Below are 16,906 nucleotides of genomic sequence, written 5' to 3' on the forward strand. Positions count from 1 at the left end.
TCTAATGGCTGCCTTTATATTTTTAACAGGTGTCTCTCCTGCTGCCATGCTCTGTACAATCTGTTTCTTTCCAGCCAGAAACTGACAATCGCTCTAACTTCCCCAGTGACAGAGCATTTCACATATTTAAGAAGCAAAGGTAAGTTTCTTCTACTGTTGCTGTATAGCTCACAGGGTGTAATCTTTCCATGATTGTGAACAAAGGATATTGAGAATGTCTCATGTATGCTACATGCTGTAGAAAAATCTTGAGATTTTTCACTCTAATTTAAAAAAAAAAAAAAGTCTTTGTCCATATTGACTGCAGGAGCTAAATGCTTAATGTCTTTAGAGAAGAACAGCCTAATTCTTCAGGAGTTATTGAGACTTCTGGTAAATGCCAGTACAGTGTGTCACCCTACTGGATTGCTTCTGCATATAAATCTGGTATGCTTTTATTCTTCCTGCCACCTCCCTCCATGCTTGCAGCAACAGGGTGGGGGGAGAATGGCAAGTTGTCTTGGTCCTTTTTTCTCTCCTCATAGGTATTATTTCATGTGGCTTATTCTTTCCTGCCTCTCAGTCTTCAGTATGTCTGGTAATGGGTGTTTTGGTCATTCCATCAGAGCTTGGGCATAACAAGCTTAAGCACTTGCTGTCAAAGACATGGAAAATGGAAACTCGCTGAAGTACCGCTAACATTAATGAGTTTTGCAAAGGTATCTGAATGCTTAGAGGCTTGAGTTATTTAATCTGAGTTAGATTTTTGCTGGGGAACTTAGGAGCGATAGTTGTTGTTACTTCAGTTGTTGTTACTTCAAATGAAGAGTAGGAATTCATACCCTTAAATATCTTGCTTCACAGGGATATCTTTTATGAACTGCTGCGTGAATGGGAGGATAACCATGAAAAAACTGGCTGGGACTTTGAAAGAGTTCTGGGCAACAAGATCAGGTAGGAGTCTTATGCAACTTCAGCTAGCTCTTTCATGTAGCTGAATTGCTGGTGCAGCATACTAGACTCAGCATCCTACATTCCATGTTCTTCCTAATGGTCTTCTGCACTAATCTGTAGGGAGATGTGCTTCTTGGAAGATACTGTCCCTGTAAATTTGATTCTATATTTAGAAGTATCAACTGTTATCTTAAAGAAACAAGCCGCAAGTGTCAAGGGCCTAATTTGATCAGTCTTGGTGTAGCTCTTTCCCTGTTCATAATCACAGGAAGAGCCATCCTCACAACCTCTATATTGTGGTCTGAACATGGTTGTTGTATACATTTGTCTGTGCGTTTCATGTTTCCAATGCCCGACTCCTCCTAAGCATGGAGAAGTGTGTTGTGTTATATGTTCAGAAGCTCTTAGCTCTTCTAATTATTTCAGGGCGTTCTAGTTTATTGGCTCTGAAAACAAGGCACTTGTGGCTCTTTTATGGAAAGCAAACTTTTATTCATTTATTGCTTTATCAAAATAGAGTATATATAAAGACACTATTATGGTTTTGAAAGCAGTTGCCTTATGGGTTTCTGTGTTAGTCTTAACCACCAGCCTACTCAAGTTACAGGTATGAAGCTGACACTTCACCACAGGAGCAAAACAAGACTGAGATTTAAACTGAGAAATTTTCCTTCTCTTGGGCATCAGAAGTACTGCTGTTGCTGTTTTCTTACTTGCATATGTGTGAACTCTCAACTCACTGCTCTGCACAGGGAAGAGTGGGAGCTGAATGAGTTAATTTTCTTCCTAAATAACAGCATTATTGCAGGAAAGGAAGAGAGTCTTTTTATCTCTAGAGCTGTGTTTGCTGTGCAGGTGCTCAAGAAGAATTTTTGTTTCCATGGTCAGCAGATGGGGCTTAGTGATTGGGAAAACTGGTTATGAAGATATTGCCTTTTGCAGTGGCCTTTGGAGATTGCTTTCGTAAAAGCAGTTATTTTATACTTTTGGTATAGTTTGAGGTTAAAACACCTTTTGTACCACAGAGATCCAGTCAGCATTTTGTGGTGTTTTCCTTTGCAGGGCCATGATGGCTCACCTATCTGCAACCTGCAACCACAGCCATTTTGCCAGGCTATTTCAGAAACAGCTTATCCAGGTAAATGACTTGTTTTTTTCATGAAGATATACTTCAAAGCTGATCTGATCCTTCCTTGGCCTGAGAAAACAAACAGTGTCTTGCAAGTTTCTTTGAGATTTTCCTATTGAAACTTTTTTGGGAGAGCCAAGTCTTCAGGATGGGAATTTCGTTCCTTTTCCAGAAATATAAATCAGTGATAAATTACTGATGAACTCTGTGTAAATCAGGGATAAGGCACACTGAGCACAACACAAGCTGTAAGAATTCATTGATGATGTTTATTTACTTTGACTTTCTAATTTTAGAAGTTATAATTTTTAGAAATTTTAAGGATGTATTTTGACATGTATCAAATGCAGAGGTTCCTAGTTATATATTCATTAGCAACATGAGTGTGCTACTTGCAAAGAGTCTCTGATTCTTCTGTGTAACACTTCAACAGCCTCTTTTTGATATAGTATTGCTGTGGTAGTTTATAGGGTTTTTTTGGCCAGTTTCAAGCATCATTTAACTTCTCTGTAACTGAAAGAATGAAGAAAGAAAAGATGCTTCTGATTGGAATATAGATATTCACTGTATTCCCTATAAATGGCTGGCTTATTGGTGGATTTCTTTTGGATAGCAGAACAGACACAAACTTCCCCCCTTGAGTATTAGCCCGCACACATTGCCAGGAAGTTGCAAGCTGTTGGAATGCTGAAAAATCCTCTCGTGTCCAAGCTGAATTTGCATCAATGTCCTGTCTGATGTGTATGTTCAGGGAGATGGTGGGAAAGAGGTGAGATGGTCTTTGTTGCATCAACAAGATTTAATTAGTCCTAGGTACTGTATTTCTCCTTTATATCTGTGCCTTCTTAATGAAGACTGCAGGGTTTCACAAGGGTAACCAAAGATTTAAACTGGTAACTAGAAGCCTTCAGTGAATCCAAAGTGTCTGACCAGAAAGTGATTTGCAGAATCTTGTGTGAAATTATGACACTCATGCAGAAAAGAACCTAGACTGAGGATTTGTGTTGAGGCCTGATAATTTAAAGATTGGGAAGTGTAACAAGATGTTCTTTTGGGAGGGGAGAATGCTTTGGAATAAATGGGCCCAGTAATTGTTCGCTTGATATACATAGTTAAATGTTGCTTTTTAGTATGATCTCACTCATTAAAACTATCCTGACTTAGATATAGGAGCATGCAGTCATCTTTTCCCTTTACTCAGCATTGGTTAGGTTACATCTGGAGTACTGTGTCCGGTTTTGGGCTCACCAGTACAAGAAAGATACAGACTTACTAGAGTGAGTCCAGCACAGGGCCATATAAATGATTAAGGGATTGGAGCATTTTTCGTATGAGGAGAAGCTGAGAGAGCTGGGACTGTTCAGCCTGGAGAAGAGAAGGCTCCAGGTTATCTTAGCACTGTGTACAAGTACCTGATGGGAGGGAATGAAGAAGAGTGAGCCAGATTCTTCTCGGTAGTGTTCGCTGACAGGACATGAGGCAATGGACACAAATTGAGAAAAAGGAAATTTCACCTGAATGCAAGAAGACACTTCTTTACTGTGAAGGTGGTCAAAACACTGAAACAGGTTGCCCAGAGGGGTTGTGAAGTTCCAGTCTGTGGAGACATTCAAAACCCAGTTAGACATGGTCCTGGACAACCTGCGGTAGCTGACCCTGATTGAGCAAGAGGGTTGGATTAGATGATCCAAGAGTTCTCTCCCAGCCTAATCAGTTCTGCAATTCTGTGATTCTTTGAGTCTTAAGTAGTATCTCTGTGTTTGGGGTTGGGGGCCATTAATTTTTTAAATTTAACTCTCTGGAAACTCCAGGAAAATCTGGTCTGGGAATGCATAGTGCAGTGTTGTGGTCCTTGGAGACTGGGCTAAAGATCCTACCGAGTGGGTCATGAAGACCATGCACGTGATAGGTGTTCTCTGCGTACATCCAGATGTAGTCTGCTAGATGTGCCTGAGTTAGATGTATAGGATCAGAATTCCATCTCTCAAGATCTCTAGGCTGTTTATGGCCAAGATGGGTAGCATGTTTTGGCATGAGGAAAAGAGATCTTCTGTACGTGGGCTGCCTGAAAAGACCATGCTTGGATAACTCCTAAAACAAAGTCTTGTGAGGAAGGGAGAATATGTGGGGTGAGAGACGAAGTGAAATGATGTCTTATTACAAATTTTCCATCTCACTACTCTTTCTGTGTCTTGAAGATGTGTAAAGGTCCTATTGGTGGTGGTGCAAGCTGGGGAGACACCCCAGACCAGGATGTCCTTAATATGCTGGGCTCTGATAATCTGAACCGTCTGAAGAGGCTGCAGGAAAGATTTGTCGTTCCTCAGAGCATCAGAGGACCTTGTCCACCCCCTTCATTCCCAGGGTGCCAGCAGTTCTTCAGAGACTTCATCCTCAGCGCAGGAAGGTTAGCTGCCATGGTTGCGGTTTCCTTGGTGTGTAGCGTGTGGGCAAGTGGGGAACGCCAGCATGTTGGTCTTGCAGTGGGGAGTTGTCCAGAGAGCTTGGGGCATGGCGTAACCTAGGCAGAGCATATGTATGTGTGCTACATTAGGCTAAACTATATATGGTAATGATCTTCCTTCTGTAAAACCATAATATCTTGTCACAGGCCATCATCATTTCCCAGTGCCAAGGCATACAGTGCTGCATAGCAAGGGTGCTGGACTGTCCAAGTGTTTCTTGTGGGGTAGTGCATGAAGCTAAGGAGTTAGAGGAGGAAGCCAGGTTCATGGTTTGTTTAATGAGTTTTTCATAATCCACAGCATGGAGGAGTTGTGATCTATGGGAGATTTGAATCTTAACTTCAGTTACTTTACAGCTTCCTGCTTCAACAGATCCATATTATTATCCTTATGCTGGAACTTGCTAAATAGCATCTGTTCGAAAAAGTACAAAATAAGAGTGGAAAAGAAGGGGGTCAGCCAGTACTAGTCTTGTCCCTTGCTTGCTTGTCTCCAGTCTGTTACATTGGATGTCTGCTGATGCTTGATACAACTCATATGAGACAAGCTTGAAATTTTGCAGTGTGTTAGTTGAGGTTTTGCTGCTGTTTTCAGCCCAGTCTGACTCATCATCATCTTTTGCTGAAGTTACCAGTTCAATCAGCACCTGATGGATAGTCTGTGCCTGAAGATACTCGAGCTGGATGGCCTTACTCTGGTGGAGCACGAGCACAGTGATGGGGAAGCAGATATGGATGAACAGGTAAGCTTGTTTTTTGCAAACACATCTGGTAGGAGTTTCCCTGAACTGTTCCTGTACCCAGAGAATTACTGGCTTGATGGTGAGTTGCCTGGAGCTTCCACTGCTGTATTTACAGGACAAGAGCTTCTTTATTTGGTTTTGTCATAACTCTGCAACTTGATTATGGATGTCTGAGCCCTTTGCCATTTACTTGTATGCTTCAGGGTGTTTCATAAACTGTGTCATAAGAGATGATGCACAATAGTTTGAAAAGTGAGAGCTTCTTTTTCGGTTGTTAGTACCCTGTGTTAGATCAGTGAAATAACGGAGTGCAACTGGACTCAGTTGCAGTAAGTCCTTGTTACTTTTCCACGTAGAAGGATTTTAGTTACAATGAATTTGTAGTCATGCCTGTTCATGCCTGTTCAGATGTTTCTTCACTCACCTATACCTATCAGAGGTGTCATAGCTTATAGTCTATTGGTAAAGTAACAGCCAAAGGTTCATGAAAACTTGCAGAGCAGAACTGGTATAAAGGAGGCAACATGAGATCAGCTCTCTACCCGTTCATTGACTCCAAAGTAGTTAATACAAAGATGTGATTGAGCAGCTGCTTGTTTTAGAAAGCTCTTGAATTAATTTCTTTTCACTATACATGAAGCAGTGGAGGCAGACGCAATTTAAAATGCTTGATAAACATGTATTTTGGAAACTTACCTTTATTAAAAGCAGTGATGAAGCTATGTGGTCCTTTTACATTAAGGGAGTGGAAGTTTAGCGTAGGTACTTGCTTTGCCAGTTTAGGGTAGCATTGACCCAGCTTGCTCTTCTTCATTTCAGGATGAAAAGAAGCGTTTCACTGTGGTCCTGTTAAGCCTACGACTCCTCGCCAAGTTCCTGGGGTTTCTTGTTTTCTTGCCATATCGCACTGTGGAGCAACCAACTAGAGACTTGCAAGACTCTGCAGTAGCGTTAAGAAACCAAGTAAGAAATCAAACTCTTCTAAGAAATCTAACATGGCCTTTTGCTTGACAGTCAGGTTTTCTAATTCAAGGAGGGGATTATGAATAGTTACGCCTTTTCAAAGTGAGCCAGTGGTTCCTGGGATGATGTTATACTGTTCTGTGCCCCTACTGCGTACTCTGGGGTTGGGAATAAAGGAACGAAGAGTTTGTGTAAGCTAGAAGAGAGGGAGCAATGCCCTGATGGTGAGGTACTCAGTCTTCTGTTATTTCTGCTAATCTGGGGCTGTCATACCAGAACTCTGACCTAGCTAAGACGACTTGTATTTATAGCATAAAATCCAGCTACCAGGAATGTTTTTGTTAGTTTTGCACCCATCTCCTAGCAGTGTGTCATACTGTGAATGCAAGGAGGCAGGGGTTAGACCTTGACTCTGCGTGTACATAGTCAGACTTATAGCCTTACTTTTGAAAGTCCCAGCGGGATCTCTGGTTGCTATCATAGTGTGGTTTTTTTACCTCTGCTTGTGTGTAAAGAAATGTTTTTATTAGCCAGAAAGTCACCTCTTATTTGTACAGAAGATAAAATCCTAGAAAGAAAAGTCATTATATAGATGAAGTTTTTCTTTAAGTATCAAAAGGTAACTTCAAGCTGTTGCTTTAACTTCTGTTGTCCATTTAAGACCCTGCCTGTACTGGATGTATTGAAGCTTCTGAGAAAATCTATTAGGAATCAACGTTCTATCCTCACTGTTCCTTGGATTGTGGAGTACCTTTCCCTTGTGGATCATATTGGTCCTTTCCTTGATTACTACAGGAAAGTATTTTGTCTCTTGCTGCAGGTATACAGGTAAGAGCCTGTGAAAGGATATTTGTTAAGAACTTTTCTGTGAAGGTTTGCTTGCTTAGTTGAAGTGCCTGGTGCTTGAGAATGCATGCTGGCCCTAGTTTGAGATTCTTATAAAAGCACCTTTTTTTTGTGCAAATCATGAGCACTTCTTGTCTTACATAAGGCTGCAAAGGGAGCACATCCTCAACTCAGAGATTAATATTTGATTTAAATATGTGATTTTTCATTAAGTAAACAAAATTCTTTAAATCCCCACTCACACATTCTACATCTGCAGCTGTGAATTTTAAACCTTGAGTTTGAATCTTAAACTTACATGGTCTCCCATGCCTAAATAATGGTGTAGTTTTCTTTCTTATGTACATGAGGAAAATTTGAAGCACATTCTAGAGAGTTACTTGACACTGGCTATTCCAGTGTAAACTTAAAACAGCATGTTATTCAGATGCATGTGAACAAAAAAGTAGAGCTTGCTTTCCACTCTTTAGGCGGACAAGTAGGGAATGTGTACATAGTGGCAAGTAGTTTAATTAGAAAGTGAGTGGTTTGGGATTTTTTTTCCTTAATGAAAATTGAGCTACTGAAATCTAACACGCTCTCTTGCTGCTTTTACTGCATGGCAGGTTAATGGTCCTTTCTGAAGATAAGGAGATGAGTTTCCTGAACAAGTTGCTGCTCCTTGCAGTTCTGGGTTGGCTTTTTCAGGTAGAGTCTCCTGTATGCACACAGCTCTTCCCTGAAGAAAAAGCAGGGCACAGAACTCAATAGAAAATAGTATTGAAATGAGTTAAAACACTGCAAAACAGTAGTCTGTTGTTTTGCTGGGGTTTTTTACACTAGTGTGGAGTTTAAAGAATCCTCTGTATTCTAATGGAGAATTATTTTCCTTTAGTGGAATTGTGTGAAGCAACTTTTTTTTTTTTCCAATGGGAATTCTAATTGCTGCTGAAACACATTCTGTACTTATAAATCTGCATCCTTTTAAGCAAATTGACAGCTGATTCCTGTTAGAACTGGAAGCTCTTGTCACAAAGATGGACTGCTAGCTGGCAGCCTTGAGTTACTGGGGAATTTTTTGTCTGATACAGGGAATGTGTGTGATGAACTTTTAAAATCCTTTTGTGCCTTCAGTTGGAAGCAAGGTAACTGGTTAGCAGGAACCTGTTGAAAAGGTGAAGGATGCTGTATGGGGAGGGTAAGGAAGGTGGCTTATGTTACTGTGATCAAACTAAATCTTTAATTTTATGGAAGGGTTCTCGTTAGGGCAGAGAGGATCCTTAGTGCTAGTTTTCTGTGCGTGGGAGGTTGGTGAGATTTTACTGTCCTTTTTATCAGAAATGGTGTAAGTTACTGACTGCTGTTTCGATTGTAACTACTAGGGTTTCTGTTTCAGATTCCATCAGTCCCTGAAGAGTTGTTTTTTACCACTGATGTCAGGCAGGAGGGATTGTTGATGGATACTGTGACATCTGCTCAGGCTTTGGTGAGTTAGTGCAGCAGCATGCCCTCTGGATCTGTGGGTGAGGGTGGATCTACCATAGCCTCAGGAGTTCAAGATCTTATCAGGAACTTGGCTTCAGTGCAGCTGCATTGAGCATATGTAGGCCAATGGATGTGATGCCCCAGTTTGTCCAAGTGCCTCAGTTGCGTTGCATCCTGGATTGTAAAATCTGTGTGTTACAGCTCTGGGGCTTTTGTTAGGAAGGAGCCATCTCACCGGCTGCAATGGCTTGCAGAATAGGTGCAAAGTTATGCTGGAGGATCAGATGCTGTTTTCCTACTCACTGATTATTGCAGTACAAGGTGAGCTGATAGAACTGTAGCTCTTCCCAGAAATAAGTAATAGTAATGGTGAACTCAACAGAAATAGTAAGATGGGACTATAAAAGCAAGGTTGCTGTATTTGGAGTCACCTGTTTTCCAATTGCATGGTAAAGGGTAATTGAACTGAAAATAGTATCAGCAAGCAGAAAAGCAGGTGAGTTTATGGCATGTGTGATGTTTCAGATAACTCCCAGACATGCAAAAGAATACATAGTATTCCTTGAAAGATAAGCAGTATGTTTGCTAAAATATCAGTGTATCTTGTTCAAATTATAGAGTTCTGTTTTGCACTGTCTCTTCAGTGGTAGATAGAAGATGCAGAGATCAACTAAATGAGTGCAGTATGCACTGCCCGTGGGGATGGGATCTGAAGTTGTTTTTCTGGCTGTGCTGTGTAATACTGGGGTGACATTACTCCACAGTGCAGTGTTCCAGTGAGTCTGGGTGAAGACACCTGTGGAGATGTAATGCATAGCAGATGTGTGTCATTTATTCTCCTCCATGGATTGGCTTCTCTTTTATGAGTAGCAGCTGTGGCAACAATCCTGGTTCCCTTCTGTAACCGTCAGCTTTCAGCTGGGCTTTGGCAGCCATCAGAAGGAAAGGTTGAGCTACACTAACTAAATGTAGAACAGCTCATTGTGTGTTACAGGGCTGGACTGAACACTTGGGCTGCAAAGTTGGTAATTTTACTGGGGATTTGGAATCCAGTTAATTTTATTGTTTTTATGGAAAGGCAGTTCTGAAGCCTGCCTGTGACCACACGTATGGGATTTCTGGCTTGCTGAAGACTGTTTCTTTCTTGCTGTGTCCTTTCAGCATTTCCTTCCTTTTCTCACTAGGACTCTGTACCCTTGGTGGATCAGCAGTTACTTTATACTTGCTGTCCCTATCTTGGTGAGTATTTTATTTATATTTGCTATATAAATAAAATATATTATTATATATTTTTATTTACTTTTTATTTTTATCTGTATTCGTCCTTTGGTACTGTGGGTCCTTGGATCATCTTTCTTACCCCTCCTCACTACTTCAGGTCTCAGCTGTGTATGATTTAACCTTGATAAAAAGCTGTATTGCAGAAGCTTATGCAGCTGTGAATAGTATCTGGTGAAGCTGGGGGAGGGAGGCTACACAGTCAAGATAGTTGATCTACACAGCTTGAATACAGAGGGACAGGGGAGCTCATCCTTCACAAACTGGAAGGAAGCATTATAAGGAGTAAGTGTACAACTTTTCCATCTTATGTATAGGGAGAGGTGTTTGTACTGTAAGGAATGCCTTGATCCTTCAGCATATTTCTGCTGTGAGGCAGAGGGGAAGAATCCTTTTGCACCCTGGTGCTATATCAGGTTGTTGTTTGAGGTATCTTTTTCCTGGGATCTGACTGCCATTGGTGAAATCCCTCTCTGTAGACAGTAGAGTCCCAGATGGTGGGATGGTGCTCTGCTTCTTGGGACTTAGCTGCTAGGAAAACGGTATGTTAAACCTGCATCACAAAAGCTAGGAGTTGAACATGCCTTCAGGCTTTTCCCCTGGTATTTTCTCTTGACCCTGTTGGAATTTTGTGTAACTCTGCTTGTCTTGACAATGTAGACTTTACAGTTCCTGCTTGCCATCCTAAAAAGGGATGCATAGAACTGACTGCTCCCTTATCTTTCTGAACAAGTCCCTGTGTGCCAAGGAACTTTTTGGAAGCCTCCTCTTTTATGTTTGGAGCCTTGCCTGCCCTGCTGTGCCCTGCCAGTTAAATGGGTGGGATGCCTCTCTGCTTTTCTGAAACATTAGCTTTCACAGAAGCTGAGGCAATCTGCTCTGGAAACAGGACTGACAATGTGAAAGTCTCTATCTTGAGTTTTGATTTGTTCCCTTGCTTATGGGGACGATGACTGCTTTTGCATGTTTTTCTGTACAGGTGAGCTGCGGAAACTACTTGCCTCTTTTGTGGCTGGTAGTGGAGCAAAAAATGGTGGCTTTATGAGGAAAATCACTCCAACAGCTGCAGAGTCCTTGGCACCCAAGGCTTCTGTCACACAGCGGAAACTGCAGGTAATGAAATTAGGGAGTCACAAGTGGAAGCAGGGCAGGAGAAATTGCTTGTGTGAGGGTAGGATACACAGTGATATCCTAATGCCAGGGAAAGAAAAGAATGGGCTTAGGCAGCAGGGAACATTGTGTTTAAGAGTCAGGTGTCCTTACTCGTCATTCTTCTGTTGTAGTCATATGGCTGGGATACCATGTCGGTGTTGAAATCCACATAACTTCAGTAACATTCTTGCAGTTGGAACAAGTAGCATATTTCTCTGTCTGCCGCTTCTTTAACAGAAAATGATGGTATTTTTCTCATACTGTGTTTTGCTTAGATTGTAGCTACGCTTTCCACCGAAAGAACAAACTGTGTAGGAGCCTACAGGATTACCAGCCTGTAATTGAAAGAGAGGATCCTTTCTTTTAAAAACAAACCCTGTGTGGTGATTCACTACTAGTAGGTGCTGTCAGAACTCTCCCATTCTTCTCTTTACTGGGCCTTTGCTTTTGTAGTTTCATAAACCCTGATAATGAGCTTTGGGTTAAATGGTTAGAAGGAAATAGGGAGCAAGTATTTTACAGGGGTGCTGAATGCTACAGTAGCAGAAGTTCTAGTGTAGGCAAATTGTGTGCCTTTTAATACAATTATGGAGGGTAGTTCTGTCCATTCCTATGTTGAGGAGAGGAGGATTTGGGTGGAGTGCTCTCATCAATTGTAGCACTTTTCTCTTGAACAGGTAGAGTTGGAACAGGCCTTCTTCCACAACCAGCCTCCCTCCCTACGGAGAACAGTTGAATTTGTGGCAGAGAGGGTGGGATCCAACTGTGTTAAACACATCAAGTAAGTGCTTGTGATCTGTTCTGTGACTTAAGAAGTAACTTTACACTAATGAGGCAAAGAGTTGATCCTTTAAAATTGTGTGTAGGGGGGAAAGAAAGCTTCCCTCAGGGTATGCTGTACAGCAGAACACCAAGGCTATATAAGGCTGTGACAGTGGGATCCAGCAACATCTGATTGCCATCATAGAGGGTAACTTGTGAAGGGATGCAAAGAGGAGGGCTATATGACTGTGGGACACTTGGAATGTGAACATAATACAGCATTTTGAGACTTTATATCCCTTTCAGAACATTCTTGCTAACGATAAGAAAACCTCAGATCAGAAGGGACCTCTGGAGGTCATCTGATGGAAACTCCTGCTCAAAGCAGGGCCAGCTTTCAAATTAGGTTAGATTGCTTGGCACATTTTCCAGCTGAGTTGTGAAAGTCTCTAAGGATGGGGATTCAGCAGCCTCTTAGTACAATGTTCCAATGCTTAATTTTCCCAGACTTTGTTAAAAATGTTTCCTTATATCTTATCAGAATTTCTTTTGTTCCAGCTTGTGCATGTTGCCTGTCAACCTTTAGCCGTGCACTTCCTGCAAGCGTTTTTCTGTCTTCTCTGTAACCCTTCCTTCTCCCTTCACCTTCTCTTCTCCAGGCCAAGTGAAACCAGCTCCCCCAGTCTCCCTGTAGATTGTATGCTCCAGCATCCCAGCTATCGTAGTGATTTTTTTTTTTCCTCCTGCAGTCACTCAGATTGTCAATGGCTTTCTTGTACTGGGGTCCGAAAGCTGGGCAGTGTACTCCAGATGCAGACTCACAGTGGCAAGGAAGGCAGTAACTTCCCTTGACTTGCTGGCTGCACTGTTGGTAATGTCAGCCCAGTACAAGGCTGGCCTTCTTTGGACAGTGCTAACCCATTTAGCTTGTCTAGTGGGAACCCCAGGTCCTTTTCTGCAGAGCTGCTCCCCAGCCTGTAAAGGTGCACAGTCAGCATCCCATCATCAACCCATTTCTCCACCTTGTCACAGTCTTTCTGAATGGCAGCCCTGCCTTCCAGCGTGTCACTCATGAGCTTGCTGAGAGTTTGCACTGTCCTGTTGTCCACCTTGTTGAAGACATTAAATGGTGTCAGCCCACAAGGAATGCTGGTTGTAGTGGGCTGCTGTTGACATCTTTCAACTTCTGACCACTCTCTACTGAGAGTATAAGGGTATTGCTGCCAGAAAAGATACCTGTAACCATGTATGTTTCTATTAAAACCTAGAAGTTTTTGACTCTTGAATCTTAGTACTATTTTGATATCTTCATTGCTGCTTTCTTCCTTACAAAAAGAACAGGGAGATGGTACTGTACTAAACACAGTGTGATTAATTCTTTTTTAGCAGAGTGGTTTATTGCATTTGTGCCTGAGGGATGGGTATCCCCCTAAATTGGGGGAAACAGATGGTTACAGTTAGTGTGCACTGTTTGTGGTATTGATTTCGGTCTGTTTGATCATTATTTTTTTACAGGGCAACACTGGTAGCAGAGTTGGTTCAAAGGGCTGAAGCCATGTTGCAGGATAAAGTGAAGGAGGAGGATGCTAATCATGACAAGCTGCTTGAAGAGGTGTGCACTCATCTGTATGAGGAAGGGGCCCTGGCACTCATCAAAGGCAGAGAGTAAGGAGGAAGTTATTTAAACTTGTGCCTTCCCGTCTCTTCTTATTGCAGAGTCTGTAAGGCTAATTCAGTTTGGTCTGTCATGCTCAGGTTCTGGTAACTATAAACCCTGACCTCTGCTCTTAGGGTGACTGTCTGCTGTGCCTCCAGTCAGTTAATGCTGTATTTGTAGGAAGGAATAAAGGTGCTGTGTGTCCCTCTGCATCCAGCTCCAAACAGACATCCACTGCAGCTATTGTATGTCCCCTCTTTGGAAAACTGAGTATTGCAGCTTGGTGGCTTCTAATTGCTTTTTCCTTGTCTGGTTCTTTTGGTCTGACTTACTTCACTGCAGTCTTCCCACTGGTTTTGACTGTAAGAGAGCGTGTGAAAGTTCCTATGGTAATGAACCTCTGAGTGTTGTCCAATAACTTTGACTAATCCTGTGGCACATTTTCTTTCTTTTCTTGCAGATTTTGCAAAAAGAAAGGTCCTGAGGCGGTGAGGGTGTTACTGCCAGAAGAGACATCTGCAGCAGTATGTATTTTCACTAAAACTTACTAAAGGTCTTCACTTTTAAGTCTGGACCATTATCATTTTTCCATTGCTGCTTTGCTTATCCCTTAATAGCTTAGGACAATGGAATCTATTGATGCCTTCATGTGAGGACTAATAAGCTAAGGAGAGTCACCTCTGCCAGGCTGCCTTGGATGTTCTGGCTAAAGTGATAGTCTAGCCAATAGCTAACTGTTGAGACTAGAATGGTGTATAAATTGCATTCCTCTTGCAAGGATAATGCTTTTGTTTTAGCATCAACTTCCCCAAGAGTTGATGGGGTTTGTACGGGGTTGATGAGGTTTGGGAAATCAAATGGGTCAGTCCTATTGCTCAGAGTAGCAGTTCCCACAGAGGTGGTGGTGCTCTGTTTAAATGTTGCATGCCAAAATTAAACCTTTTCCCTCTAGACTTCCTTCTGACTTCTGACTGACTATAGTGCCGTGGCTGGTAGTAAATCTCCTATCGCTTGTTATCCTCCCTGTAAAGGTTTTAAGTAGTGCAGAAGACATTGCAGTGGAACTGGCTACTGAGAAAGCCTGTGGCTGGCTTTCTGCCAACATTGCAGGTGAGTCTCCTCACCCTGAACTGGGGCTTCTAACCTGTATATTGTACTCTTTTTCTGAGATCAAGGGGTAGAATTTATTCCAGTGTTATGAAGTACTTGGTCCTACTCATTTTTCTTTTAGTGGGAAGCATGCAGTTGCTCTGTCCCTCCTTGTTTAGGAATAAGAGGAATGATTTCTAGCTCCAAGAACCTTCTTCAGGGATTTTTCAGGCTTGGCCCATGTAAGTGATTTTTAGTTACGGAGGCTCATAGGATGGTGAGAATGAATGCTTTGGAAAGCTGCTTCTGAAAATGTCATCTAGCCTGAAGTTGTCTTAGTACTCCAAACGTATGATACAGACAGCTGCTCTCTCAAGCCACCTTGTAGTCCACATGTACAGAGCGCTTCTGCAATCTTCTGTAAAACAATTACCTCTTGGACTGGGTGTTTTTAGCAGGCTGAAGGCAACTGTAGTCCTTTTACTCTGTAATAGTGCTCTGGCAACTCTTTAGAATCTCTGAAAACCCATTGTTTCAGGCGGTTATGCCAAGAATCTGCGGAGGAAAATCCAGCACCATTTGCAGCAGCAGTAGTTTAGTGTTTTGGATGCTGGTCAAAACTTATTTTGGTAGAAAACATACGGCTTTCATGGGCACAGTGGTTGAACTGGTATGATCACGCTGATTCAGCTTTCTACTTTGGCATTGGTTCCTGGCTTAGCTACTGTGTTCATTAAACCCACTGAAATATTTTGATGGAAAATGAGATGAGTTGCCAGTGGTACCTGGTGGTAACGGGTGGCTGCCTTTTAGAGCTGTGGGTTAACACACTCTCTGCACCTGTGCCTCTGCCCATTAAATATAATGGGAGCTCAGAGTGAGAAGGGTTTGAAACTGTAAACTGTCTTTTCCTCATTCGCCACTGCCCTTGGAATGAGAGGCTAATAAGGGTAGTATCTGGAAACAGTTGCCCGCCTCGCTGGAGAGAAAAGCTGAAGTAGACAGGATTTGTTCCCTGTTCTTTATAGCACTCATCAAAAGAGAAGTGAAAGCAACCTTCAACAGAATGCTGAAAGTCCCAGGACTTCCCTTGCCCAGCGAGGATGCTCTGGAGTTGAGAAGGGACTGCCCTCCAGGCTGTCAGCACTCCGCTCCATTTCCCTCCCAAATCATCAACGAGCTTAAGGTACATAGTGTTCACTTCCTGGCTTGCCCTTACTCCCTTTTTATTTTTCACCCTGGTGTGTTTTCGGTTTTTTTTTAGGTTAGGTTTGGTTTTGGGTTTGTTTTGTTTTTTGTTTTTTTTTTTTTAAAGGGTTCTAAGGAACTGGCTGTGAGGAGTGTTTAGGAAGCATGATGGAAAGGTTCCATGTTTTTTTCATCCCCCTGCTCGCTGTCTGTGTGTAGATCAGAGTTCCCTGGTCAGGAGTACTATCTCAAATACAGCATTTCTGGTAGCATGGCAGTGGTGTTTTTGATACAAGTAGCATAGAAACCATAGTGTGGTGAGCATTGTGTACAACGGTATGCTGAAGCATATCAAAGTAGCTACTTTTTTGTAAACCTACTCTTTTTATGGAGAGTCTCCTGGTCTCTGTTTAGAGTAAGTATTTCCTGTTGGTTCTTTCAGTTCTGTAGAACTTGGTATCCAAGAATTCTACATTGAATTAAGTGTCAGATGAATCTGTATTAATCTGTTGAAAGATTTTTGCCAGTCTGCATCTGTACCTTCATTCAGCTATAATTAGGGAGAATCAGAGTATCTTAAAAAGAAGGTGATGGTATGGACTTAATTTCAGCCTGTCATGGTTTAACTCCAGCTGGCATCTAAGCACCACACATCCACTCGCTCACTCCCGCCCTGCCCCAGCGGGATGGGGGAGAAAATTGGAAAAGTAAAAGTGAGAAAGCTTGTGGGTTGAGATAAGAACAGATTAATAAATGAAATAAAATAAAATCATAATGATAATAAAAAATCTAATGAAAAGGAAAATAACAATAAAATAAACCCCAAGAAAGACAAGTGACGCAAATGAAAACAATTGCTCACCACCCTCTGACCGATGCCCAGCCTGTCCCCAGGCAGCGGTCCCCTGGCCAGCTTTCCCCCTGGTTTATATGCTGAGCATGACATCGTATGGTACGGGATATCCCTTGGGTCAGTTGGGGTCAGCTGTCCCGGCTGTGTCCCCTCCCAACTCCTTGTGCACCCCCAGCCTACTCGCTGGTGGGGTGGGGTGAGAAGCAGAAAAGGCCTTGACTCTGTGTAAGCACTGCTCAGCAGTAACTAAAACATCCCTGTGTTATCAACACTGTTTCCAGCACAAATCCAAGACACAGCCCCATACTAGCAACTATGAAGAAAATTAACTCTACCCCTGCCAAAACCAGCACACAGCCTTAGATCCAAACAATTTTCTATTTAA

At 42.2% G+C, this 16,906-nt stretch overlaps 1 protein-coding gene across 1 annotated transcript in view; it reads left to right on the top strand.

The window, feature by feature from the left end:
* The window catches only part of CDAN1 (codanin 1), a 33,196-nt gene that overhangs the window by 11,485 nt on the left and 4,805 nt on the right, over positions 1 to 16,906 (top strand). The window contains exons 8-23 of the mRNA XM_059819440.1: positions 30 to 139; positions 844 to 933; positions 1,996 to 2,071; positions 4,261 to 4,469; positions 5,155 to 5,269; positions 6,089 to 6,232; positions 6,894 to 7,060; positions 7,684 to 7,765; positions 8,454 to 8,543; positions 9,727 to 9,781; positions 10,800 to 10,933; positions 11,650 to 11,753; positions 13,250 to 13,399; positions 13,852 to 13,915; positions 14,423 to 14,501; positions 15,509 to 15,666. Coding sequence (XP_059675423.1) covers positions 30 to 139; positions 844 to 933; positions 1,996 to 2,071; positions 4,261 to 4,469; positions 5,155 to 5,269; positions 6,089 to 6,232; positions 6,894 to 7,060; positions 7,684 to 7,765; positions 8,454 to 8,543; positions 9,727 to 9,781; positions 10,800 to 10,933; positions 11,650 to 11,753; positions 13,250 to 13,399; positions 13,852 to 13,915; positions 14,423 to 14,501; positions 15,509 to 15,666 — 1,827 coding nt within the window. The remainder of the gene's footprint in view (positions 1 to 29; positions 140 to 843; positions 934 to 1,995; positions 2,072 to 4,260; positions 4,470 to 5,154; positions 5,270 to 6,088; positions 6,233 to 6,893; positions 7,061 to 7,683; positions 7,766 to 8,453; positions 8,544 to 9,726; positions 9,782 to 10,799; positions 10,934 to 11,649; positions 11,754 to 13,249; positions 13,400 to 13,851; positions 13,916 to 14,422; positions 14,502 to 15,508; positions 15,667 to 16,906) is intronic.

Source organism: Gavia stellata, chromosome 7, assembly GCF_030936135.1.
Source record: "Gavia stellata isolate bGavSte3 chromosome 7, bGavSte3.hap2, whole genome shotgun sequence".
Lineage (NCBI taxonomy): Eukaryota > Metazoa > Chordata > Aves > Gaviiformes > Gaviidae > Gavia > Gavia stellata.